Raw genomic sequence first — 26223 nt, forward strand, 5'->3', positions numbered from 1 at the left:
CAGTGCTGAAAAATGCAGAAGGTCCCCCAGAAGATTTGAAACAACAACCAAAAAGAAAGAAAGAAAGTTAAAATAAAATTTTAAAAAGTTATTGTCTCAGGGCGGGGGACCCAAAACAGTTCTTCAGCAAGAAGGGACAACATGGAAAGGCTGAAGAAGTGTGCTTACATATTGTACACTAGATATGAGTTCCTAGAAAGACACAATATACAATAATACTGTGATTAATATAATAATTCTACACACGCCTTTCCTAATTTCCCTCCTCTCCACACAGTCCCTTTCTGCAGTGTGTATGGGGGATAGTCTTTATGGCCACCAAGTAATGGACTGCAACTTGTCCTTTCCCGCTGCCACGGGGCAGCACAGCTGTAGGACTAGGCTACTGGCTCTCCCTTGTAAGGGCAAGGGGAGAAGAGCGGCTTTCGCTTGCTCTTCTTGTTGAAAGAGGCTTTTTACAGCTGTTTGCTCTTATTGCAGATGAGTCACCAGTCTGGCCTCTCTTTGCAGGCAGATTGCCAAATTTTCTTCCGGATTCTGGCAAGGTTATTCCCATACAGCGAATCCGGCAAACCGCTCCGTGGCTCTGTCACTCTCTACAACCTCTCCACAACCTCTTTCTTTTCCTCTCTGCAACTTCAAGTCACTTGCAGGGGACATAAACACTTAAATTATGTTACTGCAAAAATGTGATCGGGGAGTCCAACACAACTGAAAGGTTTGAACATATGCGAGTTCCCCAGAACTCTTCCAGGATGTGGGGTTTAATGTATATTATTGCACAGCCAGGGGATCACAGTTTGTCATATAACATGCGTCTTCCCTTCCTTCTCACTTGTGCTGTGGCAACGTGGTCAGGACTCTGGCCCCTTGCCAGACACCCTGGGTGAGCCTGGAAGCAGGTTGCTGTATAAAAAAGCCTCAAACTATAAACCAGGAGTGTAAGAAAAACTAGAACTGCTGTGCCAGGTATTTGTGGGGACGTTCTCTACTGGTTAAAGGTTTGAGTAATAGCACAGCTTTTGCATTTAATTGCACAATCTCATTGTTTCTACCTCTGCATTAACTTGGCACTTGACATTTTCTCTTTGAGAAAGGAACTGTTTCTAAAGAGTGCGGCAAAACCCTGGAAAACAGTTGGGTTTGACTGTCGAAACTTGCTTGTCTAACAAAGCATCAGCAAGATGATGTGCTGCTCTATTCTATTTTAATGTCTTCAGGTTTGTAGGAGAAGAATGCTATCAATTAACGATTCTCAGAGCGCCTGGTTCATTTGTTTCTGATGCTCCATCTTTCAGCCAAATGGAAGCCATTATCCTCAGTTAATGACCTTAAGCAGGAGGTGTTTACACTAATACAGACCATTTATCACTGCAAGTAAAGTATTTGCATTGTCACAGATAAAAACAGCTTAATTAGAGTGACTTTTGCAAATGAGGGGACACATTTTAACACGGAGTGAAAATACTTCAAAACCCCACAAACTTTACACTGTGTGACCTAAACACTGTTCCCTGTTAAAGCTCAAATTTATCAGGATTTTAAATATTTTTTACTTATTTACATAGAATTCAGTAAAAATTCAGCTGATCATTTCAACATTACCTGGAGAAACTGCTAACAAGAGAGATGAAGCATTGCACAGAGATTTGCTTGGAGGAAATGATAGTGAAGACTGAGACTCTCCTTTGAACCCTACTTACTAGGGACTGCAATCAATGGGCATCCCGTCAGCAGGGTCAAAACATGAGAGATTGCTATAACAAGAGGAGGCTTTCTGGAAAATGTTATTTTCTCATTTTCTGGACTTTTCAAAAGTAGATCCTATTTTTGTCAGCAGCATTATAACAGGTCTTTTTTGGATAGATATTAGAAACAATATCCTTCATTTTGAGGGAAACAGGTTTTCAATGAAAATAAAAATGTCTAGTACTTTGTCTGATTTTGCAGGTAAACTATAATTTGGGGGAGATTCCAAGGGAAATAGTGTTTATTTGCTGCAAAAGCCCCTTTGAGTGTTCTTGCTGGTAGAGGTGCTGCAACAAAACCTTTACTCAAGAAAAAGAAGGATTTAGCATTTAGAAGAGCATAGTATAGTACTAAGCTACCATAAAGAAATGAAACAGGACAGCAGTACGGGATAGTCACAAGGTGAAAAGAAAACCTGCTCTGTGACAATACAAAGTGTCAAAATCAGAAGAAACACCATAGTTTTAAATAGCTACAGATTGCATATATGTAATCAATTTTAAGCTTGTTACTTAAAATTAGTCATTAGTTTAATATGAAATATTATGTTTGTTAGGAAATAAGAAAAAATTGCATGACCGCAAAAATGTGTTGACTTTTTGGTCCATCCCTAAAGACAAAATATGAGACAAAATTTAGCAAGCAAATAAAATGTGAATAAGTGGAAGAATTGAATTTATTAAGTGGAACAGTACATAATGCCCAAAGGCAAACTAAATACTGCCATTCATAGCTGTGAGCAAGGCTGAAACAACTACACTGGCTCACGAGAGCATTGTAGAAGAGCAGGCAGGGACATGGGAGCAATAACGTGGAGAAGTTTTACCATGCAGTAATTTGTTATAACCACAGGGCACTGACAGATCATCATCAGGAATATTTCTTTGTTAAACACTTGGCACAAATTTAATTGCTGAAACAGTGGTCAGATTTGGGTTCTCTCTTAAAAGTTGGTGATCTATCATCATAGACAATTATATTTTACTATTTGCATTATTTATATTTTACTGTTTTTAGATGGTAATCACAGTCTGATCCTCAGTCCCATACCTGTATAACATGTACCTGTAAGGTGCGAAGTAGCCAAACTGCACTGTAATGCAGCCATTGAGAAAATCCAATCCATTCCATCCACAGTAAACAACAGCCTAGTTTACTGTGATTGTCCCAAAAACCATGAGTGAAACCACAGCTCAGCTTCAGACTTTGTGGAACATGCAGATATTGCAGCTCATCTCGTGACTAGATGGGCCTGGGCCACCTATATCTGCATTTATTAAATGTGGAGGTCCTCCATAAAATCCCCTCCACTGGCTTTTGGGATTCTGCCTCTCCAAAGTTCAGCCCTTTACATTCGTGGATTACTCCTTTACATTCATGGATTAGCTCTCATACACAGGTGACTGCTCTTAATCAAGTGCAGAAAAGTACAAAAAAAGTCAGCCATGCCATACTGCTTTCAGCCCTACAACTCTGCAAGGATGAAGACCTTTGGGAATGAAAGAAACCCTCACCCCATACAAACTCTGGCTAAAATGAACAAACGAACGACTGTATGAATGAAAATGCACCTGAGATGGGAGAAAGGGCTAATGAAGAGGGAAAAGAGACCTGATGGCAACTGGTGTGTGTGTGTGGGGGGGGGGGGGGGTGTGAGACTACAAGGAGAAAATAGTGGACAGGGTGAAGGGGCTCTTTTCCACTTTGCTGAAACAATTGACAAATAAGTTCACGCTGAATTTTCTCACAGTCTTCATCACTGAAAAGACCATGTATTTTGTATAACTACACTCCAGAAAAATCCTTATAACCTAAGAGGAGGTCTCCAGGAAGGTCAGGAGCAGCAGTGCTCACTGGGATTTACACCACACACAGATGGAAGAAGAAAGGCTGCGCAGCACAGGTCTGACACGAGGGGAGGCTGCTTCAAACAGCAGAGAGCGGTTGGACAGTGGCTATGGACCAGCCAGCACTTCCAGGAGGCAATGCAGTGATGGGAAGTTTCATCATTAACCACACCATGATCCTCTCCTGATTAAAGCTATGTATGGAACTGACCATACCAAAAATCTGATGTGGAAGTTACACAGTGGAAAAGGTCTTCAGGATGACTGTAAATATGTACACATTCAAAGAAAAAAAGCCATCATCTCTATACCAACTTCACAACTTCAAGCAGTCAAAAATCACCTTGTTCAAAATGCTCACGTTTGACTTCCAAATGATTTCTAAAACTACACCTTTGCAGCCTTTTTCACTTTAGATCTTGAAGTCTTTGTGACAAACCTGTTTCTTTATAATACCTTTCTTTACAACCACAAGTCTAGATATAGTAGTGGCTGCTGTTACACGACTCCAGAAGGCAAAGCAGCATGAAAAATACTGAGACTCTCAATAAGATCGTTGCCACAATCATTCCAATCCATAAATAAGTGTTATTTATCATAGTTTTTCTGCAAACATTGTGTCTCAGACATATAACCGTGTTATAACAAGAAGCGTCTCTTCCAAACCAGAAAAAGATCTTATCCTTTTCCCGTTGCAGAACTGTGCAGCAAAATTGCCATAGATCTCAGCTGGGCCTGGACTACATCCAAGGAGCTTAAGAGATTAATCATGAAAGCAACCTATCAAACGATCTCTGCACATAAAATCTGAACAGATATCAAAACAGGCAAGTTATTTGATTTGAGTAATGCTTAAAATTTAATAAGGCAACAATCAGAACGACAGTCCATTTACAGAATAAATGGTCAGAAATGATAATCAAATGCCATACTTCCAGAAATCAAAACTTTAAACTGCTTCAACTGCTTTAGCTGTTCAGCGACCTCCTGATGAGCAGTGGTGATATGAACCTAGCAGAGATTTGTGGATTGATGGAAAGAAAAAGATAGTCTAATGCTTTGGTTTGGTCATAATTAAAATGAAATTTTAATGAGTTTAAGCATTAAACAAAACTGAATGCACTTGAGCAAAAATGATCTGCAAAAGCTTTCAAAAAGTACTAAGTGAACTACAGAGTATTATAAATCTAGATTATGTCTACTTTCACCTGCAATCATTAAGGATGGTTACTTGAAAGCATGAAAACAAAATAAAATACACTCTAAATAGCACAAATAAAAACAATTAAGAAACAGCACTCCTGTAATCCATCCTGACAGATATTTTTCGTGCAATGTTAGAAAGAAAAAGGTTCACCATCAAGAAGAGAGATCGATGAAATGTTTGCAAAGATGTATTTCTGCCAAGAATGGGGAAGAAGTTCAGTCTTTATTTAAAAGCTCTTACTTTTCCTTTGTCTGGTTTCTACTTCATCTTTCCAGTTTTACTGGCGAAATAATAAAAGGAAAAATGGAGGAGGCAAAATTAAAGGGGAAACCACATGTGCATCATAATTTTTGAAGACATAAATATTGTTTCCAAACTGTAAGACAAAATGTATTTACCACAGGACTCCCTGCACAGAAGACCAGGACAGGTACGCAGCCAGAGTGCAGCAACACCCAGGATGGCAGAGCTGAAAGGGATGTCACCTAACAGGCTCAGGCACTACTGACAGTAACGTTGCAGCAGTATGAGGGACAGCATGGGCCAGATGTTCAAGGTGACTCAGGAGTCCCCAGGACACTTCAAAGCCCAGGGTTTGCATAAACTGCGGGACCCTGCATTACTTCAAGGCTCAAACCTGGCTGCACACACCAGCAGCATCACACCTGCTCCCCATCTGTACGCTCACTTTCATTTCCACTGCAGGAAAACTTGAAAGCAATAAGGGAAGGATGCTACGAATCAACAAGACCCTGGTCTGGACAGGTAGGGAGGTACAATAAGAGTGCACAAATCAGAGGAGATCTGCAGGGTGCCACAGTCCTGCGGTTGAGGCTCTCCCAACTAAGCTCATGCCACTGAAGCATCCTGACTTTGGGATAAAAATGGGTCAGTTAAAGCTAGCACTGAAACGCATACATCAGTCGTATCTTCTGACTGCTCTGTGGACATTCTTGGGGAGATAATCTTCATGCCTATGTGAGATAAAACATCCACCACTCCCAAAAACATGTGTGCTTTGTCTGCTGAGGTAGAGCTGGGGGACTCTGACAGACATGCCAGAGTGGGGCAACACAAATACATATATAAGATGGGCACATCCACCCAAACGGCTGACAGGACAGAAAGTGTTTCAGTGCCATTCCTAGCTCAGTGACATCTAGAGGTAGTTCAGTTATTGATTAGCCTTTGGTGCTACATAATGAGAGGAGCAGATTCTGCCTTGTCAGGCCTCAAACAGGGTTTGGACCCAAAGAGCTGGGTAGATACCGGGTCATGACTTTCCTTTTTCTCTAGGTCAAAGGCTGGAGGAGGACCGTACCTGTGCTGTAAGGTCTCCCATTTAACATGGAGTGCGCAATTTGTTTGGGTTTCAGCTTCCCTTACATTCAGTACATACGTGCTCTCATACCAGCAGCAAGGTGGTAACAGGCCACACCACCTCACAGACATCTAGTACTACACTCTACTGTCCACTTTTAAGTGCTACGCATACCTGCACTAAAGCACATGCCCTTTCTTCACCTGACATTTAAAGAATGAAGCCAGACAATGGATGAAATAAGGAAACCTGCATAAAAAAGGCAAGTAGGTGAGGATTTCTTTTCCCCCATCTTATATATATTCCCTGTGATCAAAACCACGGGCTGTAATCCAGCAAGCTTTAAAGGCAGTTAGGTTTCTTTTGTCAGATCGTGCCTGTGTTTTCGTTAAAGAAGGCTGATGTTGACCAGATCCCTGCTCACCCTCCTGCCACTGGTCTTATTGCCGCGCAGCAGCCCCTGCCCGCTTTTGCTGGGCAATGCCTGCTTTTCCCTCATGATTTCGCTGCTGTGCAGACTGGCTTCTAGAAAGGGTACAGGGCCAGCACGACTACACGGCCACCTCTAAACTAGCCAGGAAGGCTAGAGAGCAGTATAAAGCCACACAGCACTGACCAAGTTGCATTTGCAAGATGTGTATTTTGGCAGCTTCATCAGATAAACCTGTTTTCACACTTATGTGTCAAATCCATCTCATCTCTTATTCTTGGGTGAAAAGTATGCAATTATCTATCCCTTGTTAATCAAAACTGTTGTGTATCATCAGGCTAGCCAACAGGAAGGTAAATGGACGGGTTGAATTTGAAATCACTCGTGATGCACGGGCTGAGGCCCCTCAGCAGCCTGCAAGGCATGAGTGGCTGTGCACAGAAGCATGGGAAGAGAGAGATGTGCCTCCTCCCCTGGCTTGGCTTCTTTCTGTTTTCATCTGTCCCTCTTCAAGGATGGGTTTGAGCAGACAGGTCATGAACCCACTCCCAAAACTGCTAAGCTCTGAGGTGGGCTGCAGTTTCCCCCCGTCCCTTCAAGCCAGCCTCACGCAGTCGCCTTGCTGTCTCTTCCTGCCCGTCACCTCCACACGCTCTGCGCTGGAGATGCAGAGCCCTCTCTTGCATAAGGGACAGCTGGTTTGATACGGCAGCGTAACTCTGTGCGACCGAGGCAGAATTAAGAAAAACCCAGGAGCTGCAACAGATCTGAAACTGAAGCAGAACTCAATGTCCTGCTCCACCCATCTCCTGGAACGAGTTTGAAGATATTGTTATTATTTAACTTGCTAATGCAGTCTTTGAGTCCAGTACGCAGTAATGCAGTCTTAAACATCACCTTTAAGAGACACAGCCCTTATCTCACTTCTTTCTTTTTATTGTACAGATAAGGTAAAGGCATAGACAGAATATAGGCAGAAAAAAAACCTGCTATGTTGCTAGGAAACTAATTCAGAAAACACCGCAGATACTTACAGGGTAAGGTTGAACAACAGTAAGGAGGATTGATTCTTTGCAGCTTCTATAAAAAGAAAAAAAAAGTAAAATCAAGTAAAGATTCATACTTTTATACACTACAGATAACCAGCTTTTCTTTTTAATAGAGAAAATTGCAGTAATACGGCAAAATGTTAAAATCACATAGCAAAGAATTGCAGAGATGAGTAATATGCCAAAATAACAATGGATATTAAAAAATGTTTTTTCCAATCTAACAAACTGAATTGACTTAACTTTACAGTTTATACTATCAAATATTTGCTTCATCAGAGACACCTGCATACTGCAATAATTGTTTTTTCCAGCAAGAATGCAATAACATTTGATTAATCCTATCAGTTCAGCATCTATAGACTACACATTTCTTTTGCCTACTTTACAAATGTAATGCACTTTTTATACCATCTAGCTCTTGTACACTTAATGCCAAATTTATCTGAAGACAGCAGTGGTTTCAAAACAAAATGAGGACAATATTTAACCCCCATTTCTTCTCTAGCTCACCTTTTTAAATGGGTGGAAAAAGATTAATATTTGGTGAATACCCCAGTTAGAATTTTTAGCTTTTTACAAAATTGCTAAAGAAAGGTTCTTCTTTAAAATGAAACAGCTCTTCTTTAGGATGAAACTAGTAAATGGAGAACATGTAAGCAGCTTTAAAAAAACCCCAACGGATTTACAGGATAAAGAGCGGAAATTATTAGGAATCTTGATATGATCAAGTGGTCTAGACAAAGGACAACTGCATATTTTGACTATTGGTGGTCAGCTGGGGGTGGTGGATAACTGGGGAAAAGTAAGGGTAAAGCGGAAGAAGAAGGAAGAGAAGCCAATCACAGTGAATATCTATTGTATTACACTGTTGGTTTGATGGCTGCTAAGGGTAGTATTAGCTAAGAAAAGGTCAGTTGCCATTTTGTTGAGATGGAGTTGATTTTCTGTTGATTTTACTACTTTCAAACACAACTAATTGTTTATTTATGTGATTTATTTCCTGGCTAACTGAAATGCAACTGATTTGGCATACCTGACCTGTTCAGCAGAACTAACTAAAATAAATCAAACTCTATTGGTCTTATACAGTGTCACCCTATATGCATATTGACACCGCTGATACGCAACTTAAAAAGCCAAAAAGCAAAGAAAATAGAGGAGAGACTGAAGACCCGTCTGGAAAGTCAGGCTATACTTGATGAAGCCAACATGTCTCTGAAGGCCAACTGGGATAGCAAATTCTACTTCTGTCAAAGCCAGCAGTCATGCAAGGGGCAAGGTCTGACCAAATACCTCCTAACAAAAGAAAAATTTGTTGAGCTTCAATTTTTAGTCCTCTTGTTAGATATTTCTATCATTACACTAAAAGAGTATAGGTAGACTTTTCAAAAGGAGGGATTGAAGGCTTTGGTCACTTGTCTGTTCTGCTTGGAACAGAAATGAAATTAAGTTAGTTAAAAAAAAAAAAATTGAGGAGCTACATGTGGTGAAAATTAAATATTCTGCCACAAACCAGTATAATTTTATCCCATTTAGATATAATTATAACTACTTTAAGGAATTTCCCACAACTATTTTTCATTTCAATAAAACGTGTTCCAAAGTTAAACTCCAGAAATTATTTATTTAGTCATGAAACAGCCTTTATTTACAGTGTTTATATTTCTGAACATTTACAGTTCATTTTTAAGGTCTGTAAGCTGTAGGTTTGGAAATCTCCACAATTATTCTTTATTATTCTCCATTGTTATTCTTGAAGAGTTTATAGCTTATAGTTTTAGAAAAAAACAATCTCCATTCTGTTTTGGCTAACAACAGATTCCCTCTACTTTTTTTCTGTTCTATGTACCACATTTTTGGGAATCTGAAAATGCATGATAAGAAATGCAATTTATTTCAAGAATCTCAAGTCACATCTATACTATCCACATCTATCCAATTTGTCACTGCTTTATTAATCTAGGCATACAAGTAGACAGAAAAGCCCACAGAGTTGTTAGCTATGGGATAAACTGCAGCCCTGGGATAACTACTCTATGCCCAACTGACCTCTTCAACTACTTTCAACCCACTAATTTATGTTTCTCATGAAACTTAAGATAATAACCACCCCTGCCTCCTGCAGTCCAGCTACCTTAGAGAGTGGTCTTTAAAAAAGAAAACCAGCTTTTCCTGAAAATGGTTTTCAGCTCTTCATTATTCTTGGATTAAACCTGTCCAAGTGCCAGTGTAGGTGAGATTCATCTTAGACTAACAAGAGCTTTTCTAAACCAAAAGGTCATCAGTGCTAAGATTTATTTTGGGGACAAGATATCCTTACAGGATAATCGCTTGCATTGGAAGGATGCTAAACCTTGGACCATTCATTCAACATTTGAAGCTATAATAAGGCCATTTGGAGTATCTGGACCCAAGCATGTTACACATATACAAAGCAGGTGTCAAGCACCACATACAGTCCCCTCATCATTAGAGAAAACATCTTCTGTAAAACACATGCCACATACAAAACACAGCACAGTTACAAGAGAAATAAATATTTAATCAGTCACAACTCCACCACTCATTTTAAAATTTCAACTCATGATGACAAAACTCCATACCACAGCACATCACTTTCTACTTCCAATATTGTTAGCAAATCCTATATATCTAAATGATAACCTCTGCACAGCACTGGAGACTGTCAATTGTACCATGTACTGTATATATCACAGTAATGGAAAAACAATGGAATCACTGACCGTGTACTGTGATTGATAAGTTTTATAGCTTAAATGTATGCGTACATATGTATGTCCATGTGTCACAGCAGAACATACAAACAGTTTAGATTACATAAACTAGGTATGTCACTGCACTTAAACATGAGCTACTTCTTTTAAACAGCTCCTGAAAGATAGTGGCAAAGGCTAAAAAACCCAATTGCAGTCTTGCTTTCCCTGTGAAATGTCTTCCCTCCTTTAATAATGTGACTAAAGTAAAAAAAAAAAAAAAAAAAAAGAGTATATATTACAGATTTTTTTATCACCTTTCATAGTCACTTAATGACAATCTAATTATTTCTCTTTCAAATCTACATACTCTTTTAAGGCCACTCAAGACCAAACATGTGCAACTCCAAGCTTGGGCAACAGCTGCAGACTTTTTGGGTGCTCTGCCATCTGAGGTAACACCAACACCACAATAAAATATTATCAGGTTTCTTTCATTTCCTGACATCAGAATCAAGTGGTGAGGACAAGGCTACAATCTGAACACTGCAATGTGAATTTCAGTGATTCATCTCTTTGTCCTTCCCTGTGCCCCGCGCGGTGATTATATTTGTCCGTTCTCCCTACTCCTTACAGCTACTTAGGCTGTAACAAGGCGAGAATATAGATGGTTTGAGAATCAAATTACAGCACATTATAAAGGTTAAAGTTGTATTACTAAGTATCACGCATCTCGGGCTACATGAGGCGTTAACATTCAGCTACAATGCCAGCCATTGACTTTGTCTGTGAACTTGTGGCTGGAAATGACTGTGCTCTTCTGCTTCCTTCTAGCTGGAAGAGAGGAAGGGATGTGGGGGCAGACAAGGGACGTGGGGGGACTCCCCGTATCCGAGATATATGGAATAAGTGGCTCTGTTCTTCGTATGAGTCCTACAGCAAATATAGCATATGAACAAAGAGAAAGGATGTATGTTACCTGTACTCGCTCTAACAAACCAAGAATGGAAAATTACTGTTTACGCTAATTTAAAAGCTTTTAGCAATTTTACATACTAGAGGAGTACTAGGTTTCTTTCCCAGTGAAGATGAACGAATTAGGAATTGACATATAATAAATAACATCATTTACAGGGAATGTAATTAAGAAAAATCTTTCTCTTAATCATAACTTATTTCTGTTTCACTCACACCAAACATCAAATTCTGAAACTCTTGTTTTGAAATGCTTTGTTCCCTGCTATTTCAGGATCCTCCGTTTCACTTCGGGTCTCACTATTGATGAGGAAGGTCTGAATTTCACAATTATGGAGTGTGATGCCATGATTTGCAGTATGTTTCACACTACATTTTGAAACAGAAATCAGTGAGTCAAAAACTAACTACAAGATGTAACAAGTTACCTCAAATGCCCTATTCAAGCTAAGGAAAGTAGAACTCATCTTCAAATTCTAGCATCTAGGTTAGAGAAAAATCATTCAGCATTTGAATGCCTTTCATTATTATGAAGATTAAGGCAGTAATAATGAACAAAGAGTTTGCAAAGTCACTCTATTGTAGTACATTTTGAATTATTTCAAAAGGATCATTTTGGTTTGAGCTGTATATACATTTTTACATAAAACCTGTTCTACAATAGTTATCTTCACCTAGGGAAACTTCAAATTTCACTTCTCCAGACTTTTATCATGAGCAACAGTTCCTGTGGAAAAGGACAGTTTGCCCAAGAGATCTGCCTAGATTTATTTCCAGGGCTGGAGACATCTTCTGGAGGGACCTCAGTGGGACAGCCTAGACCCATCTTAACCCAGTGTTGACCCATCCTTTGCTGTTATCACGCAGCCCCCCACAGTGTGCCTCCAGGACCTGCAATGATGCCAGCCTGCCTAAGTGGAACATTGATAAGCTAGTGAACAAACTCAATATTCATTGACACCCGTGAAATAATGCAGAGGGTTGGGGGATAGAGGCTTTAGGGCTATTAAGCCTTTCCCCAAGGCTATTTTTGTCACAGGAGAAGCAGCGCTGTGCAAACATGAACACACAAGCTAAAAGCCCACACAGTCCAGCTTCTTTCTGCACTGGAGAACTCCTCCAGCAAGAGCCATGGTGTGTGGGGCTCTTCCCCCTTTCCAGAGGCAACACTACAGCACACAAACTACAGGCAACATTTCCATGACTCAGTAGCTTCTAACTGAGAAGTACAATAGATTAAACTCGGCTGGAAGCCATGCTACTATGGGCAGATCGTTTCTGGCCACTTGATTACATCCACCCATAAATGAACGTTGTTTTAGCAGCAGGTGAAGAATCTGACCTCTCCAAGCCTAGGAGGAGGATATTTTCCAGACAATTTTTAGGGTAACATAAAAAAATATACTTTCTCAAGACGTTGCCAATACATGGCACAAGAACTGGTTGAAGGGTGGCAGTGGGATTTCAGTCTCTGCCTGTCCAGCTGGCTGCACTGACCTCCAGGAAGTCTCTCTGAAGATCCTGTACTCAGCTAGATATGGCCTATCCTGCCATCACGCTACACAGGCAAGGCTGGGTATGCCACACATGGCATTACTTCCCCACCTCCATCTCAGAAGACAGTTGCAAGAGCGCAGCAGGCAAGAAATGGGAGCAAGAGGTACGCAATTGCAAAGGTCAGGTGTGGGGTCCCAGTTTGGGAAGGAGTAAGGTTGCATGGTCTATGGATAGAAGAGATGGGACATGAGGCCAAGGGGGAGGACACATGAGGAACGATGTAAGAGATGAATGGGAGCATGAGATTAGATGCTGTTTTTTTCCTGGGATGACAGATCACAGAACACAAAGACCATAGTGTTCAGGTCTTACTTTTGGAGAGAGGGAGGGTGCGTTGGAACCCCTGGTATCAGCAGGCAGAGGGATCACGCTCATGTTTGGAAAGCTGGTGGCCGCCTCTTCCACCACTGTTAATGGTACTACCTGCCCTTAGCCTCACTGTCAATACAGAGAAATACTCTTGACATCCAAACAACTTTAACTTGTGAACTCCTGAACCCCACAGTTTCATTTGAATAGCCCTGCTGCTTCACAAAGTCCTTAAAATTTACATCTGTCATTAAATATGTGAGGACTTCCAGCAGCACAAGCGATCTACACAAGAATCTGGGAATTATACAGCATTCCTGTTTGAATGCCTGAGCCCTAAAAACTGTGCAAGTAATGGATGCTTGAAATGACCACTGCCACATAAAGTATAAAAGATATAAGCATGAGATTATTACTGCACCGCAGGATCAAACAGCAGCAGAAACACATTTGAGAGAAAAGATACTCTGATTCGAACATAAATAACTTCAATACTAGCATACAGAAAATTACTGTCAAAGCAAATTGCATTTTATATAAATGTTCTTTCTTTTAAAGGTCTGGCATGGTGTGAAAGTCAATCTTTAAAATCATCACAGTCTGCAGCTGGCACTAATTGGAACCCTTGTTGGCAGTCTCCATCAGGGGCCAAGAAGCGAGCGTGTCTGCAGGCTGAATTATGCTTGCTTCCTCTGATAGAAGGGGTCCTTTCAGATCAGGGCTGTGGCACACTGGCAGGCTTTCATACAGGACATGCCATTTCAGATGCCTCTGCAGTAAAGGCTTTCAGAATAAAAACCCCTCCCATTCTCTACGGCTGTCCATCTGTCAAATTTTCACATGTACCGAATTGACTCTGTTTTCTCCCTCATTAGCTCTGTGGCAAGGTGAGACCTATGAAGAAGTTGCTGAGTTTCTGTTTTATGAAGACCTATATTTACCCCTAGCCAAAATAATCCTCCTCTCCACAAATACCCAAAGTTGTCCAGGTGCTTATATTCTCAACTACAAGGCTATAATTTTCGTAACTGAGTTACCGAAATGTTAGCCGAACAGTAAATACCTGTACAAGGGTGCCTTGGTAAGGCTGCCCGAGTATCGACGTCACGCTGCTAACTGCTGAGCAATGTTACCTGCAATCCTCCACCAGACAGTGTCTCACCAGCTCCTTCTTACTACATTGGCCTTCAATTAATTCTGGAGTGCAACTCTGAATATCAAGCAATATGCAGAAAACTCTAGGCCCAGCAAACTGGGCCGCCTTCCTGAGGCAATTGTTTTCCTACCCACACGGATCCATGACGCTCTCCCTCAGCCCCTGAGAGAACTTGGGGTTAAACCTCAAGATGGAGTAGAGGACATGTTAGGAGCTACTAACACTGGAGTTGCCTACTCCCACAGAATCAGAATTTGCTTGTTTTGGCCAGTGTAAAAACTGAGAGCCAGATGGGTATGCATGTATATCTGATGGACTGAGTCTTTCACCAAGTCTGACTGTTAGCATGCTACCGCCACACGATCACAGCATAAATCACTTCATGCTGCATGAAGATACCATACGGCCAAGGAGAAAAATGTGGCGCTTACTCCCCTATTAATTAATTGTTCAGCTGTCCTCTTCTAATTAGACTTTCTGCACATTAGTTTTAAAGGATCAAAGACAGGATAATATTGGTCTCTCAGGTCACTCATCCAGGCCAACATTTCAGTGCTAGTTTTCCTATCATTAACTGCCAAAGCCTCAGAAGCTGTGAGGCAAAGTTAATTCTCAAAGTGTAATGAACAAAGTGCAATATAAGCCAGCCCCAAGATGTCTATTGATAAGACATCTTTAGGAATGGTGCTATGGAGCTACTACACAACACTATGAAAAAAAAATATTTACAGAACAGGATGGTCTCACCATGGAAAGGGCAGTTCCACTCTCCTGAAAATTTCTCATTTTTATTTGTCAAGCTATGTTGTTTCCATCAGACTGCAAAGACTTTTAAATGGCATTTCTGTGAGCATTTTGAGCAAGTCCTTTCAGACAGGGTTTCTAAGTGAGCTAAGTGCAATTCTGTTTCCCCATTCTGCAGGTGCCCACGTGGAGAAGTCGGCAGGCACGTAATGTCTGCCCGCTGCACACGCTACTCAGGTACGTCAAAAACACGCAATTAACTTGGGATCACTTATCTTTTGCACTAACACACTTACTGTGGACTTCCAGAAACTTGGACTGTACTGAAACATCGAGGTTGCAGAACAAAATGGACAACCTGGTAAATTCTAACTGTTCCACAAAATCCAACCCAACGATAACATGAAAGATTATGCTTTGAAACAGTGGCATGAACTCATAACGATTCTCTGGTGCAGCCACCAGAGACCTAGCAATGATTATGAAATCTATTCCAATTACTCTGTCATTTCTTCAACTTTCAAAAATGGACTCATCACGACTTTGTTAGAGCTGCATGCGTGGTCACAGCAAAATCTAATTTGAGAAATGCTAAATGTAATTACGTCTTCTAATTTTCTAAATTTTTGGAAATACATCTGGATGTTCCAATGAGATTCAGAGTTCATTTACCTAAGAGAGGGAAATAAAAGGACTAAAACACCTTGAGTGCTTTTCTGTATAGGTCCCAGATGTTCCTCTACATTTTCTGAATTAGATTAAGAGAGGCTTTCTTGTGCTTTATGGAATTTTCAGCAGTTGCTGAGCCATCTTGATGCAGTCACATAGCCATTTGAATTTTTACCTCAACAGTGGAAACAGACAAAATAATGAAACTTGAAGGACTCAAAGAAATTACGAGGTAACTTTCCAAACCCTGAAAGTTGGGGTTACTCCATTCACATATCTCAGTGCAAAAGAGAGATTAACAATACAATTTAGCAATTGAAAAGGATGTTTCAGAGAGGAAACAGAACTCTAATACTCACATAATAAGGTCTTGGTTTCTCATTTTTTTTCTTCAAAGAGACACAACGTAAATTTTCACTTAGGAAAGAAATTCTTTCCTCTAATGGTTTATCTTAAATGTCTGTTTTTGCTGACACTATGTTACAAGGTAACAATCATCCCTTTACGTAATAATTATTTTTTCTAGTCTGGCTGGAGCAGACCTCTCATGCCCCATAGGAAGCAAAAGTTTTGATTTCATTAATGCTGGGATACTTCTTTTCATTGTAAGTGGCAGAGCAGCATGCTTAAGATGAGGACATCTCGACAATGGGGAAAAAAGAATAAAAGAGAAATAATGATTCTTTGAGTAGTCACATAGTATCAGGGGAAAAATCAGTAGCAAAAAACCAACAGCTATAGTGGTGGTTTGACACTACACTAAATCAGACTTCCAGTATTGGCTTGAAAAATCTGTGGCTGTGTGCTGCACAGCTCTGGAGCAGTGTGTGAACAGTGTCTATCAGTTCCAGCATGCTCAGAAACTTCAATAAAGCAGATTTTATACAGGATCAGGTATTGTCTTTCCTTCAGCAAATGCCATAAAGTTAGCAAAGCAACCAACAAAAACTTCATGGTACGTCCAAAGGCTAATTTCACAGGAATGTAACTCCGTGCCCAGTCCATACTCAATTTAAAATTGCACTAGTGATTGAACAAGCAAGGTATAGCTCTGCTTCCACTAACTATGAAACCAAAGCTGGACTGACAAGTGATTGCTTATGGCCACAATGACATGAAAGGATGTGAAGGGAAGTGCGCTTACTGCGATGCTCACAGCATCTTCCGGCAGCAGGCAAAGCGATGCTGCTGCCTTCCAGGGCAAAACCCTGCCTCTAGCAGAGCTCTTCTTTGCCCATCAAGTCTTGACAAAATTTAGACAAGTGAGATATTGATGTTAATATAATGCAAATATTGCTTCATTAGTGCTTTTACTCTCCTAGTGGTCTCCCCCTACTCTGATTTGTCATAGGCGGACATACTTTGGACAGAGAGTAGTTTTACTGTACATGCTAGTGCAGCATTTTGCACAGTGAAGTCTGGTCAATCTAGATAGTATGGCAGTTCAGAGATCAATAAAAAGAGTAATTCAATAAAATACATTGTCTAATTTGAAACACTTTGAATAAATAATTATGGCAATGAATTAAAATAAACACTCATATAAATTTGTTGTTCCTTGCTGAGACACAAGGAAATCATGTACTCTAAAAAACACATTTCAAAAAGAATTTGGAAATAAGGAAGTGAAATAAAAGATAGCTGAAGTTGTCAGAAACTGTAGAGGAGGGACATCTGTATCAATAAGATTGCAAAAAAGATCTACGGGAGTTACAAATTAAAGAGGAGGAAAGATCACTAAAAATGAGAAAATCTTAAAGATACTTTTATTATGTAACAGATTAACCATAATCTTTCATGATCACTGCTGCATTTTCATTTGTACCAAAGCTATAGAAATTATTACAGCTGCTATTCATAATCTGTACGGGCACCAGCCCTGGCATTTTCACTTTCAGGTTAGGGCATTGTGTATGTAGTAATGAAAGGTCAGGCGTTCACATACATCCTTCATTCCTGCAGCTATTCATTTTTTTCTTTTCCTTAATGCTTTTCAAAAAGCAGAACATCAGATAAATTTTGCTGATTAAATGTTAAATGGTTTAGGAACATCTTGTTGTAGAGAGTTATCTGACTTTTTATTAATAATGCATAACATTCACATAGGGCTATTTTGTGTCATAAATTGTGGTTTAACCCCAGCCGGCAGCCAAGCCCCACGCAGCCACTCACTCACCCCCCCGGTGGGATGGGGGAGAGAATCAGAAGAGTGAAAGTGAGAAAACTCGTGGGTTGAGATAAAGGCAGTTTAATAGGTAAAGCAAAAGCCGCGCACACAAGCAAAGCAAGACAAGGAATTCATTCCCCACTCCCCATGGGCAGGCAGGTGTTCAGCCATCCCCAGGAAAGCAGGGCTCCATCACACATTAATGGTTACTGGGGAAGACAAACGCCATCACTCCCAACATCCCCCTCTTCCTTCTTCTTCCCCCAGCTTTATATGCTGAGCATGACATCATACGGTATGGGATATCCCTTGGGTCAGTTGGGGTCAGCTGTCCCAGCTGTGTCCCCTCCCAACTCCTTGTGCACCCCCAGCCTCCTCGCTGGTGGGGTGGTGTGAGAAGCAGCAAAGGCCTTGGCTCTGTGTGAGCACTGCTCAGCAGTAACGAAAACATCCCTGTGTTACCAACGCTGTTTGCAGCACAAACCCGAAACACAGCCCCATAGCAGCTACTATGGAGAAAATTAACTCTACCCCACTCAAAACCAGCACGTAAGTCCTTCACAGACATTATCTTAGCTCTAAGTAATCCAGCCAATAAAGAAAAAGAAATTAAGAAGAGGAAGATGCATTCAGAAATGAGATAAAACTCTTGAATTCTGAAGAATATTGTATTTTCAAGCACTATATTATATACTGTTCTCGGTTCAGTATTATTGGCTTTATTATTGTTCCTTAAGAAAAAGACATTCATTCAAAGCATAAATGGTATTTTTCTTTCAGATGCCTGGACACTATTATTTTTGCTTTTAAGTCTTATCTGCTTTTTTTGAACCAGACTATCTGATCCAATCTAAGAGCATGTCTATTCTTTGTTATGGAACACATTGCTATTACTACGTTTTAAATAATTAAAGATGGACAGAAATAGTTTTAAGAAATAAATGTTCCAACAAAAGATTCACTCAGTTCCTCATTTAAGAAAAGTTTCAGTGGTCAGTGGCTTGAGTTTCGGGGGGTATTATTATTATTATTATTATTATTATTGTTATTATATCTACAAGGTTAGACAATTGATGGATACTGAGCTGCAGAGACTAATGCAGAATGATTTTTGCTTACTGAGTCTGGAATAGAAAATTGGTTGGTCAGATGCCAAAGACATATCCATGTGCCACTGAAGCAGTGTAAGTGATGGCAAATGTGATTTTATAATGATTTGGATTGGCAGCCAAAGAGGCTACCCTTCTTCAGCTACCATGCACGCGGCACAGTAATTCAGACAGCAGCAGTCCCAACATGCAAACTATTTGGCTATATTTATGGCTCCACACATTTTTTAGTATATTTAAGATGTAGACTGATATAAGGAGAAATTGAGTTGGAATTGTTGCCAGCCAATTGACCACCTGCATCTGTTAAATTGCATTAGTTATTAAAAAGTCCTGCCATGAATATATAACATATATCCAGAATGTTTAAAATTCAAAGGTTCACCCCTCTTTTTTTTTTAAAGGACCTATTAATTTATTGTGTTAAAATCAATAAGATATGACTTTAAAAATCTATTCTATTTAAAGTTCTGTCCAACTTTTCAAAATCATATTGTTAATTTTCATTTAATACTTCTAAATACTTATGCTGGTAAACTTAATAATGTATTCACGCTGTTATACCCTTTATTTTTCCCCCTCTTGTATCACTAGAATTACATAATTTGTTTTATATTTTCCTTGGGACAAAGAATCATTAATACAAGTCCCACTGAAAACTTACAAAGCAAGTGTATGCTGCATGTAAATGTGGTCCTTAAGATAAAACTTTTTCCTTGATAAATGCAAAAAATATTGCAAAATATAGGGGGGGAAGGAATATATGAAAGGGAAGAAGAAAATTGCCCTGCAGACACAAACCAAGCATAAAATGCTGAACGGTTGCATTCTTCTATCCACACAGAAAATGAAGACATAATTGCAGTGCAGTCAGATGCACCAATGTGAGCTTTAATCTAGATACGATGGGTAACAACGGCAGTAAAAATACGATGCCGCTCTCTTTGATATCAGTTATTCCCCCCAAAAAAAACCCACCCACACTCGCAGAGCCAAGCCGGTGCTTCATTATCCGTACCAGCCAGATTAAAGTTCACTCGGGGATACGATTCGCACACGTGCTGCATTCAGGCCAGCCCCAGCCCACCGCCTCTGCAGCACTGCCATGCTCTGCGCTGCAGCAAAAAAAAAAAAGAAAAAAAAGAAAAAAAAAAAAAGTGAAAATTAACCAGTTTTATCACTGTCCTCTCCTGCTCCTCAGAAGCTGTGGGTAACAGTCGGGACTGAAGACAGGGACAGTAAAACGCCTCTCTGCTCTTTAGGAAAACGGTGAGGGGGAGGAGGGAAGCTGTTCGTGGAGGAGGCGAATACATAACTCGCCATATAGCTGCAGCCAGAAGGTGGTAGGAGGGAAGATGGATATTGGTAAAGGGAAAAAAGAAGAAAGGACTGACTTCATGCGACTTGCTAAATGAAGGTGTTTACTAAATATTTTTTTCTGGTATACTTGCATTTTTGCAGCTAGATCTATGTCCCCTGTGGCCTGACAGGGTGCTTCCGTTTCCCCTGAGAGCGCTGATGCCCCTTGCAGATGGCAGGATCTGCTGGAGCCGTGCCACCCTGCACAGAGGGGCTCAAGCCCGACAGTGCTGGGGAGGGCGCACGCCATGCCCTGGCACAGACACTGCCCTGGGAAGGCCACAGCCTCTGCTCTGCTGTATCCAGCAATTATTTGACACCAAATGCTTAAGCAAGCAGAGTCGCCTTATGCAAGCGCTCTCTAAGTGTAAGCCGTTCCACCGAAGAGGCGAGGGCACACCACTGCTGCCGCCTCGGGCTGCAGCTCTGAATCAACCTGTCAATAGCCACCGTCTCCAGGCAGAAGGCAGCGCTGCCAGCATGGGCTGCGCTCGCTGCCAGTGGGTTTCTGGGACGGAGCGCAGAGACGCTCACCTGTGAATCGCAAATGGGTCGAGGTGAGAGACTGCAGCTGAGAGGCTCAGTCCAGCCAGCACAGCCAGCCACCCCTGGCACCCATCCCAACAGCGCTTCGGCGGCGAGGTTCACCTCAAGCTGTCTAATGGCACGAGGTATAGCAGCTTAAAGTACTTCTCCAGACGCCTTCTGTAGCCAGAGGGACAGCTGCAAATACCTTCTCCCATCTTCAGCATGGCTACAGGCAACTGGTTTGGGCTAAAGGCCCAACTTTAAACAGCGGGAGCTCATAGAGGTGAATTTTTGATCAGGTATGGGAGCAGTTTTATCATTCAAAAATGACCCTGGCTTGTCACATGCACAAAGAGACCTGCAGGCTGCCCTGTGGGCCGCACACAGGGTTTTAGGCACCTCAACTCCACTGCCTGGCTTGCGACACCGCAGGGGTGGCTCTTGTAGTCTGAGCCAACTCAAGTATGCTGCATAACAATGTCACCCATAGAAGCAAACAAAACAACTTCGAGTCTGAAAAGTATGCGATTATCAAGGTTTCCATTCTACAAAATAAATCCTATAAAGAACAACCTTAGAGGGTGGCAGTTTTCTTCTCTTGGGTGAACATCCCATCTTATACTTCTGTTTCATCATTAGCATGTTGAGGACTTTTATTTAAAGCTAGCTGATAAAGTTGTTAGGCACCACAGATATGCCTCACTTCAGCTGCAATCATGAGATAAGCATCAAAAAAAAGCTTCAAAAGTCTTATCTTCTTCATTTGTGCACACTGACAGTGATCTATCTGTGCAAGAATAAATTTCTTGTTCCAAGGACGTGCATTAAAATTCAGTTCTCAAAGGGGACATAACAGAAGATTTAGTATGCAAAGGATACATGTTCTTTAAAGGCTATATGTCAAACTGCAGGATTAAAAATAGACTTGTCAAAATTGAGTCTGACAGAAATCACCGTAACATCTCCTATGTTCCAATGGACATAATATTCTTCATTATGTAGTCACATAGTAATTTTTCTGGGCAACCCAGAGACTTCTCTGGAGTCTAATTAGACTGCAAATGTGATTTTAAAAAAGCAAATTAAACCATTATTTTAAAATTACATTTAGTGCTGATGCAAAGTGCTAGATTATGAGTATTGGTTGGCAGTTTCTCCACATCTACAGGTCAGTAGCTTTTCACATATATCTAAGTGAGGAGATCAGTTAAGAGTCTACCCTTATGCATAATTTTGGTCTTTTAGGTTGAATCTGCAAGCAAAAGGTGGATGACAGCAAGAACAAGATCTAGACAGATAGGTCACAGAACATTGATAATGCATTTTTATCAGCTGCAACTTGAACTAGATACAAAACCGGCTAGGTGCATTTCACTAATTCCTCAAGTTGTGTATGGCAAGAGAAGAACACAAAAAATAAAAAGAGTTCAAAATTAATAATTTGTGATTCTACAGAAAATGATCCAACTATTAAAAGTCTTTTAAACATTGCAAATCCTTTTTTTCTCCCCCAAGATATTTTTCATTCCCTAATTCTGTTCTATCCTGACTTTTTGCATTTCAGTGATGCTAAAAGATAATCTCAGGGCATGAACTCTTAGTCTACAAAGGACCAACAGTCGCAAAACTGTATAAAGAACAGAGGTAGGGAAGTATCCTTATAGAATCAGATTCTCAAAGCTAATCATTAACAAGAAGAGTGGAGGAGGGAGATCAGAGAGCTTTGAGAGGATTAATTTTGTTTCCTTTCTTCCCTCTACCCTCTCCCCAGCTGCAGCTTCCCAGGAAATATTCAAAGTTCATGCCTTCCCTGCGGCTCTTCTGAAGATCTGATCTCCAGAAGGGAAATTTCAGGAAGGTCACTTATGAAGGGGATCTTTGCACCTCAAAATCCAGTAGTTCAGCATTTAAACCACACATTATTAGCATTTGTAAAGGCAATTAGAAACAATACGCTCTCCTAGTCCTTTGCTTCATCCTGTGAGACCAAATGTCTAACTTTTGCTTTGCTGTTCTGCATGCTGCTGTTGCCAATATCATTAACCTATTTATTCAGCCTGATGCACCTCAATGTTTTGCAAAATGCGGTGGCGGTAAAGTGACTTTGCGCTTCACTCACAGTGCTGCTGCTTCCTCGCTGTAAGTTGGAGATGTGTCCCCAGCCGAGCAGAGGCCTGAAGACCTCGTCCTTTCCTGGCCATGGGCTAAAATTTCCAGGTATTTCAAAGGCCACAGTTTATTGGCGGCTTGCACAACATATTCATTGGTAACACAAAGTCAGCCACCAGAGGTGCTTATGGATGCCTATAGCTGTGTTATGTTGACTTTAGACCTGGCACTCCTTTCATCTGCCTTCCAAACGCCCGGCTCCTGGGGAGGGAGATGAAGGGGGAGGCAGGCTGCCTCAGCTGCCCCCCAAGCTCACCATGAGGAGCAAGGGCAGAAGGGACGGCTCCTCTCCAGCCTGTGGTCTTTTCTTCCTGCATCCTAGGCTGGGAAATATTCCAGCTCCTTCAGATGCCACCTGCTGCCTGTCGGTCTACAAATTGCTAAGAAGTAATTTTGAAAATGATACTACTCTGGAAACATGAGTCCTTTCCCTTTGCAGAATAAGGGTGAGATTCACACACAGAGTCGTTCCTGTGCACTACAGCAGGCAAGGTGAAGGGAAAGGGGAAGACAATGATAAGTCTATGGTTTCCACTTGAAGAATCCATATTCTATATACTTATTAAGCAGAGCTTTGATGACGTGTGCAGCCAATGAAAGGAAGATAATGCTGTGGGTTACAATGTGTTGGAGAGAAGAGAGGAAAACGGGCCCCTGGTTCTTGTTGTGCTGCTTTTTAAGGGAAAGAAAAAAGACTGGAAGTTACCAAGAGTATTCAGGACTGTTAGAGGATGTGTAGAATAATGAAGGGAGGAAAAAAATGCTTATGCTTTTTCTAATTAAAAGGGTTGTAGAAATAAATCTTCCCCAAGAGAGAATATTCTGTAAACAAGTCATTGTGTGGTCTGACCTTTCTCTGAAACAACTGGAACCAGTCCTATCAGATACAAAATGCTGGAACAAAGGGACTTTAGATCTGATTTGGTCTGATGGTTCCTAAATTGTTGTATTCCCCTTCCAAGTGATTAATTTGTTTCATAAAAGCTTGTGACAATGCTCACATTCAGAGGTTACCCAGTACACACAGTATGGACATTTTTGGTTGACATTTGCTTCTCATCAAAGTTCTCCTAACTTCAGCAAGTACCACTGAAGTATCTGTTATATGGAATGTAACTATAAGTCCTGAATCTAATGAACTTTCTCTGCTTAGCTCAGGAAGGAAGATGATTTCGCTGAAACCCACATTACAATATATGCTGTAAAGAAGGGTGCTATCAATTAACCACATATTCTGTTTTACTTTTTAAAATTCTATTTTCATAGGTCAGAATTTGAAATAGGGATTCATTTCTGATGGAAACTTTTAGTTTCCATCTCTAACACTATACTGAGGACTGGAAAATTAAACCAACTAACTTAAGGAAAGTAAAAACCAAAACATGAAAAGCAAGGAAATTTGATTTAAAAAAACTTTCCCATTACTATCATTATTACTGAAAAGATGGTAGTGAAAACGCATATAAAGGTACTTCTTACAATTCATCAGGTAAACGGTCAAACTACATGTAACACTTGTGAGGAAGAGGATGAAGACAGAAGTAACAGAGGAGATGTAGCAAAGGCAGCTCTCCTGGGCATGGTCTCCCTTTCCTCCCGCCTCTAACTCTTCTCATAGTAAAACAGCCTCAGGAAAAAGAAGATGAACTCATTTCTATCAGAAACTTTATCTCAGTGCTGTCAAACTCGTGCATTAAATAACAATGTATCAAAGCCTACCATGACTTAAAAGCCATGGCGCCAGCTATGATAAACTTCTATCTTCTGGTTTTGCATTTTTGGTGTTTCAGAGCTCATGATTTTGTGCTCTTTCTGCAGTCAACAGGACTGGGCTGTTCCACTTAAACAAGACTGGGATTTTCACCACTCACATGAACGGCACGACTCGTAACAGAATTACCTAACGGTTTAATTGGGACTCATGAGAGAAATATAGGGAAAGGAGTTCTAACTGCCTGCTATTGTCCAGTAACTACATAAAAAAATATCCATTTTTTTTTCTCTTGTAGTTAGCAAAGGCTGCTATTGCAAGCTACGACAGCCCTCCGCTGTGCCCCACAAGATGCTGATGTGAAATCAGTACAAACAGAGGGTGGCACAGTGAAAAAATGATAGTAAAGCCATCCTACTGAGGCACGAAACAACCACAACATTTTTTAAAGCTCTACATCGTTTCATTTATTTACAACTGTCATTTATTGTCATTTGTACAGAGTCATAAAACCTAACACACTAAAAACTCCTCCAGCGTCTTGCTCCTCTATGGTTTGTTTTGTTTTGCAATATGTAGCATTACCTTTAAAGTGGATTTGGCCTGCTTGAAATATCTGATTTTCATCTCGTGTTTTCTGAAGCCCTTGGTAGGCACCCAGTTTCCGAGAAGGAAGAGTGATAGGAAAGTGCAGGGGGAGAATTAGGGAGAGTGATGGGAAAGGGATCTGCAGTGGCTGGTAGCCACTGGAATGGCATCTCACAAAACTACTCCTTGCATTACCCTAGATCAAGTAGATAAATGCTTTCTTAAAGCATGATATTCCACCATTTGACAGCTATATCTTAAATAAACTGGCAGGGTAGAAGTAGAGCCACAAGCAATCCATGGGGTAATCCACAACCAGCCTGATCCAAATCTCCCCGAAATCCATCAAAAGATTTCCACCGTCTTCAGCAGGCTTTGGATCAGACCCATTTTGCTGGAGGATGAACATTGCTCTGTAGTTCCCAAGAAAACTAAGCACAGGTGGCAAAGCAACACCTTTCCTGTTGCGTTTAAGAGATCTTTGTCAAATGTTTCCTTTAATAAAGCCTTAAAGAAGGAGGCAGTTCTCCCCAGGAAGCAAAAGATAAGTATTTCTAGAAGCAGGCAGTATACTTTTTAGCATTTATAGTTATGGACATGTCATTTATAGATTCGACATCCAGAATATTAATCATGTTTAGAGCTGTCCCTAAACAAAAAAATAAAATTAGCATTATTCTCTGTGACCGCAAAAGCAAATCCGTCATCTATCCCAGGTAAATAAAAAATAATTAATTTGCAAAGCTGTAGAATTGGTTTATTTGCACTTGACTGTTTAATGGGCAGGAGTTTTAATAGATCTGGCAGTGGCAGGATAGGGGAAACAGCACTATCACTACCACTGTATCATGTTTAATAATTG

General features: G+C 40.6%; 1 protein-coding gene across 3 annotated transcripts in view; it reads right to left on the reverse strand.

Annotated features, from left to right (window-relative positions):
* FRMPD4 (FERM and PDZ domain containing 4) overlaps window positions 1-26223 on the reverse strand; it is a 420939-nt gene that overhangs the window by 24281 nt on the left and 370435 nt on the right. For all 3 annotated transcript variants that reach the window (XM_075776369.1, XM_075776377.1, XM_075776383.1), the window contains one exon: window positions 7589-7634. In XM_075776369.1, the coding sequence (XP_075632484.1) occupies window positions 7589-7634 (46 nt within the window). The remainder of the gene's footprint in view (window positions 1-7588; window positions 7635-26223) is intronic.

The sequence above is a fragment of the Balearica regulorum genome, chromosome 1 (genome assembly GCF_011004875.1).
Source record: "Balearica regulorum gibbericeps isolate bBalReg1 chromosome 1, bBalReg1.pri, whole genome shotgun sequence".
NCBI classification, from domain to species: domain Eukaryota; kingdom Metazoa; phylum Chordata; class Aves; order Gruiformes; family Gruidae; genus Balearica; species Balearica regulorum.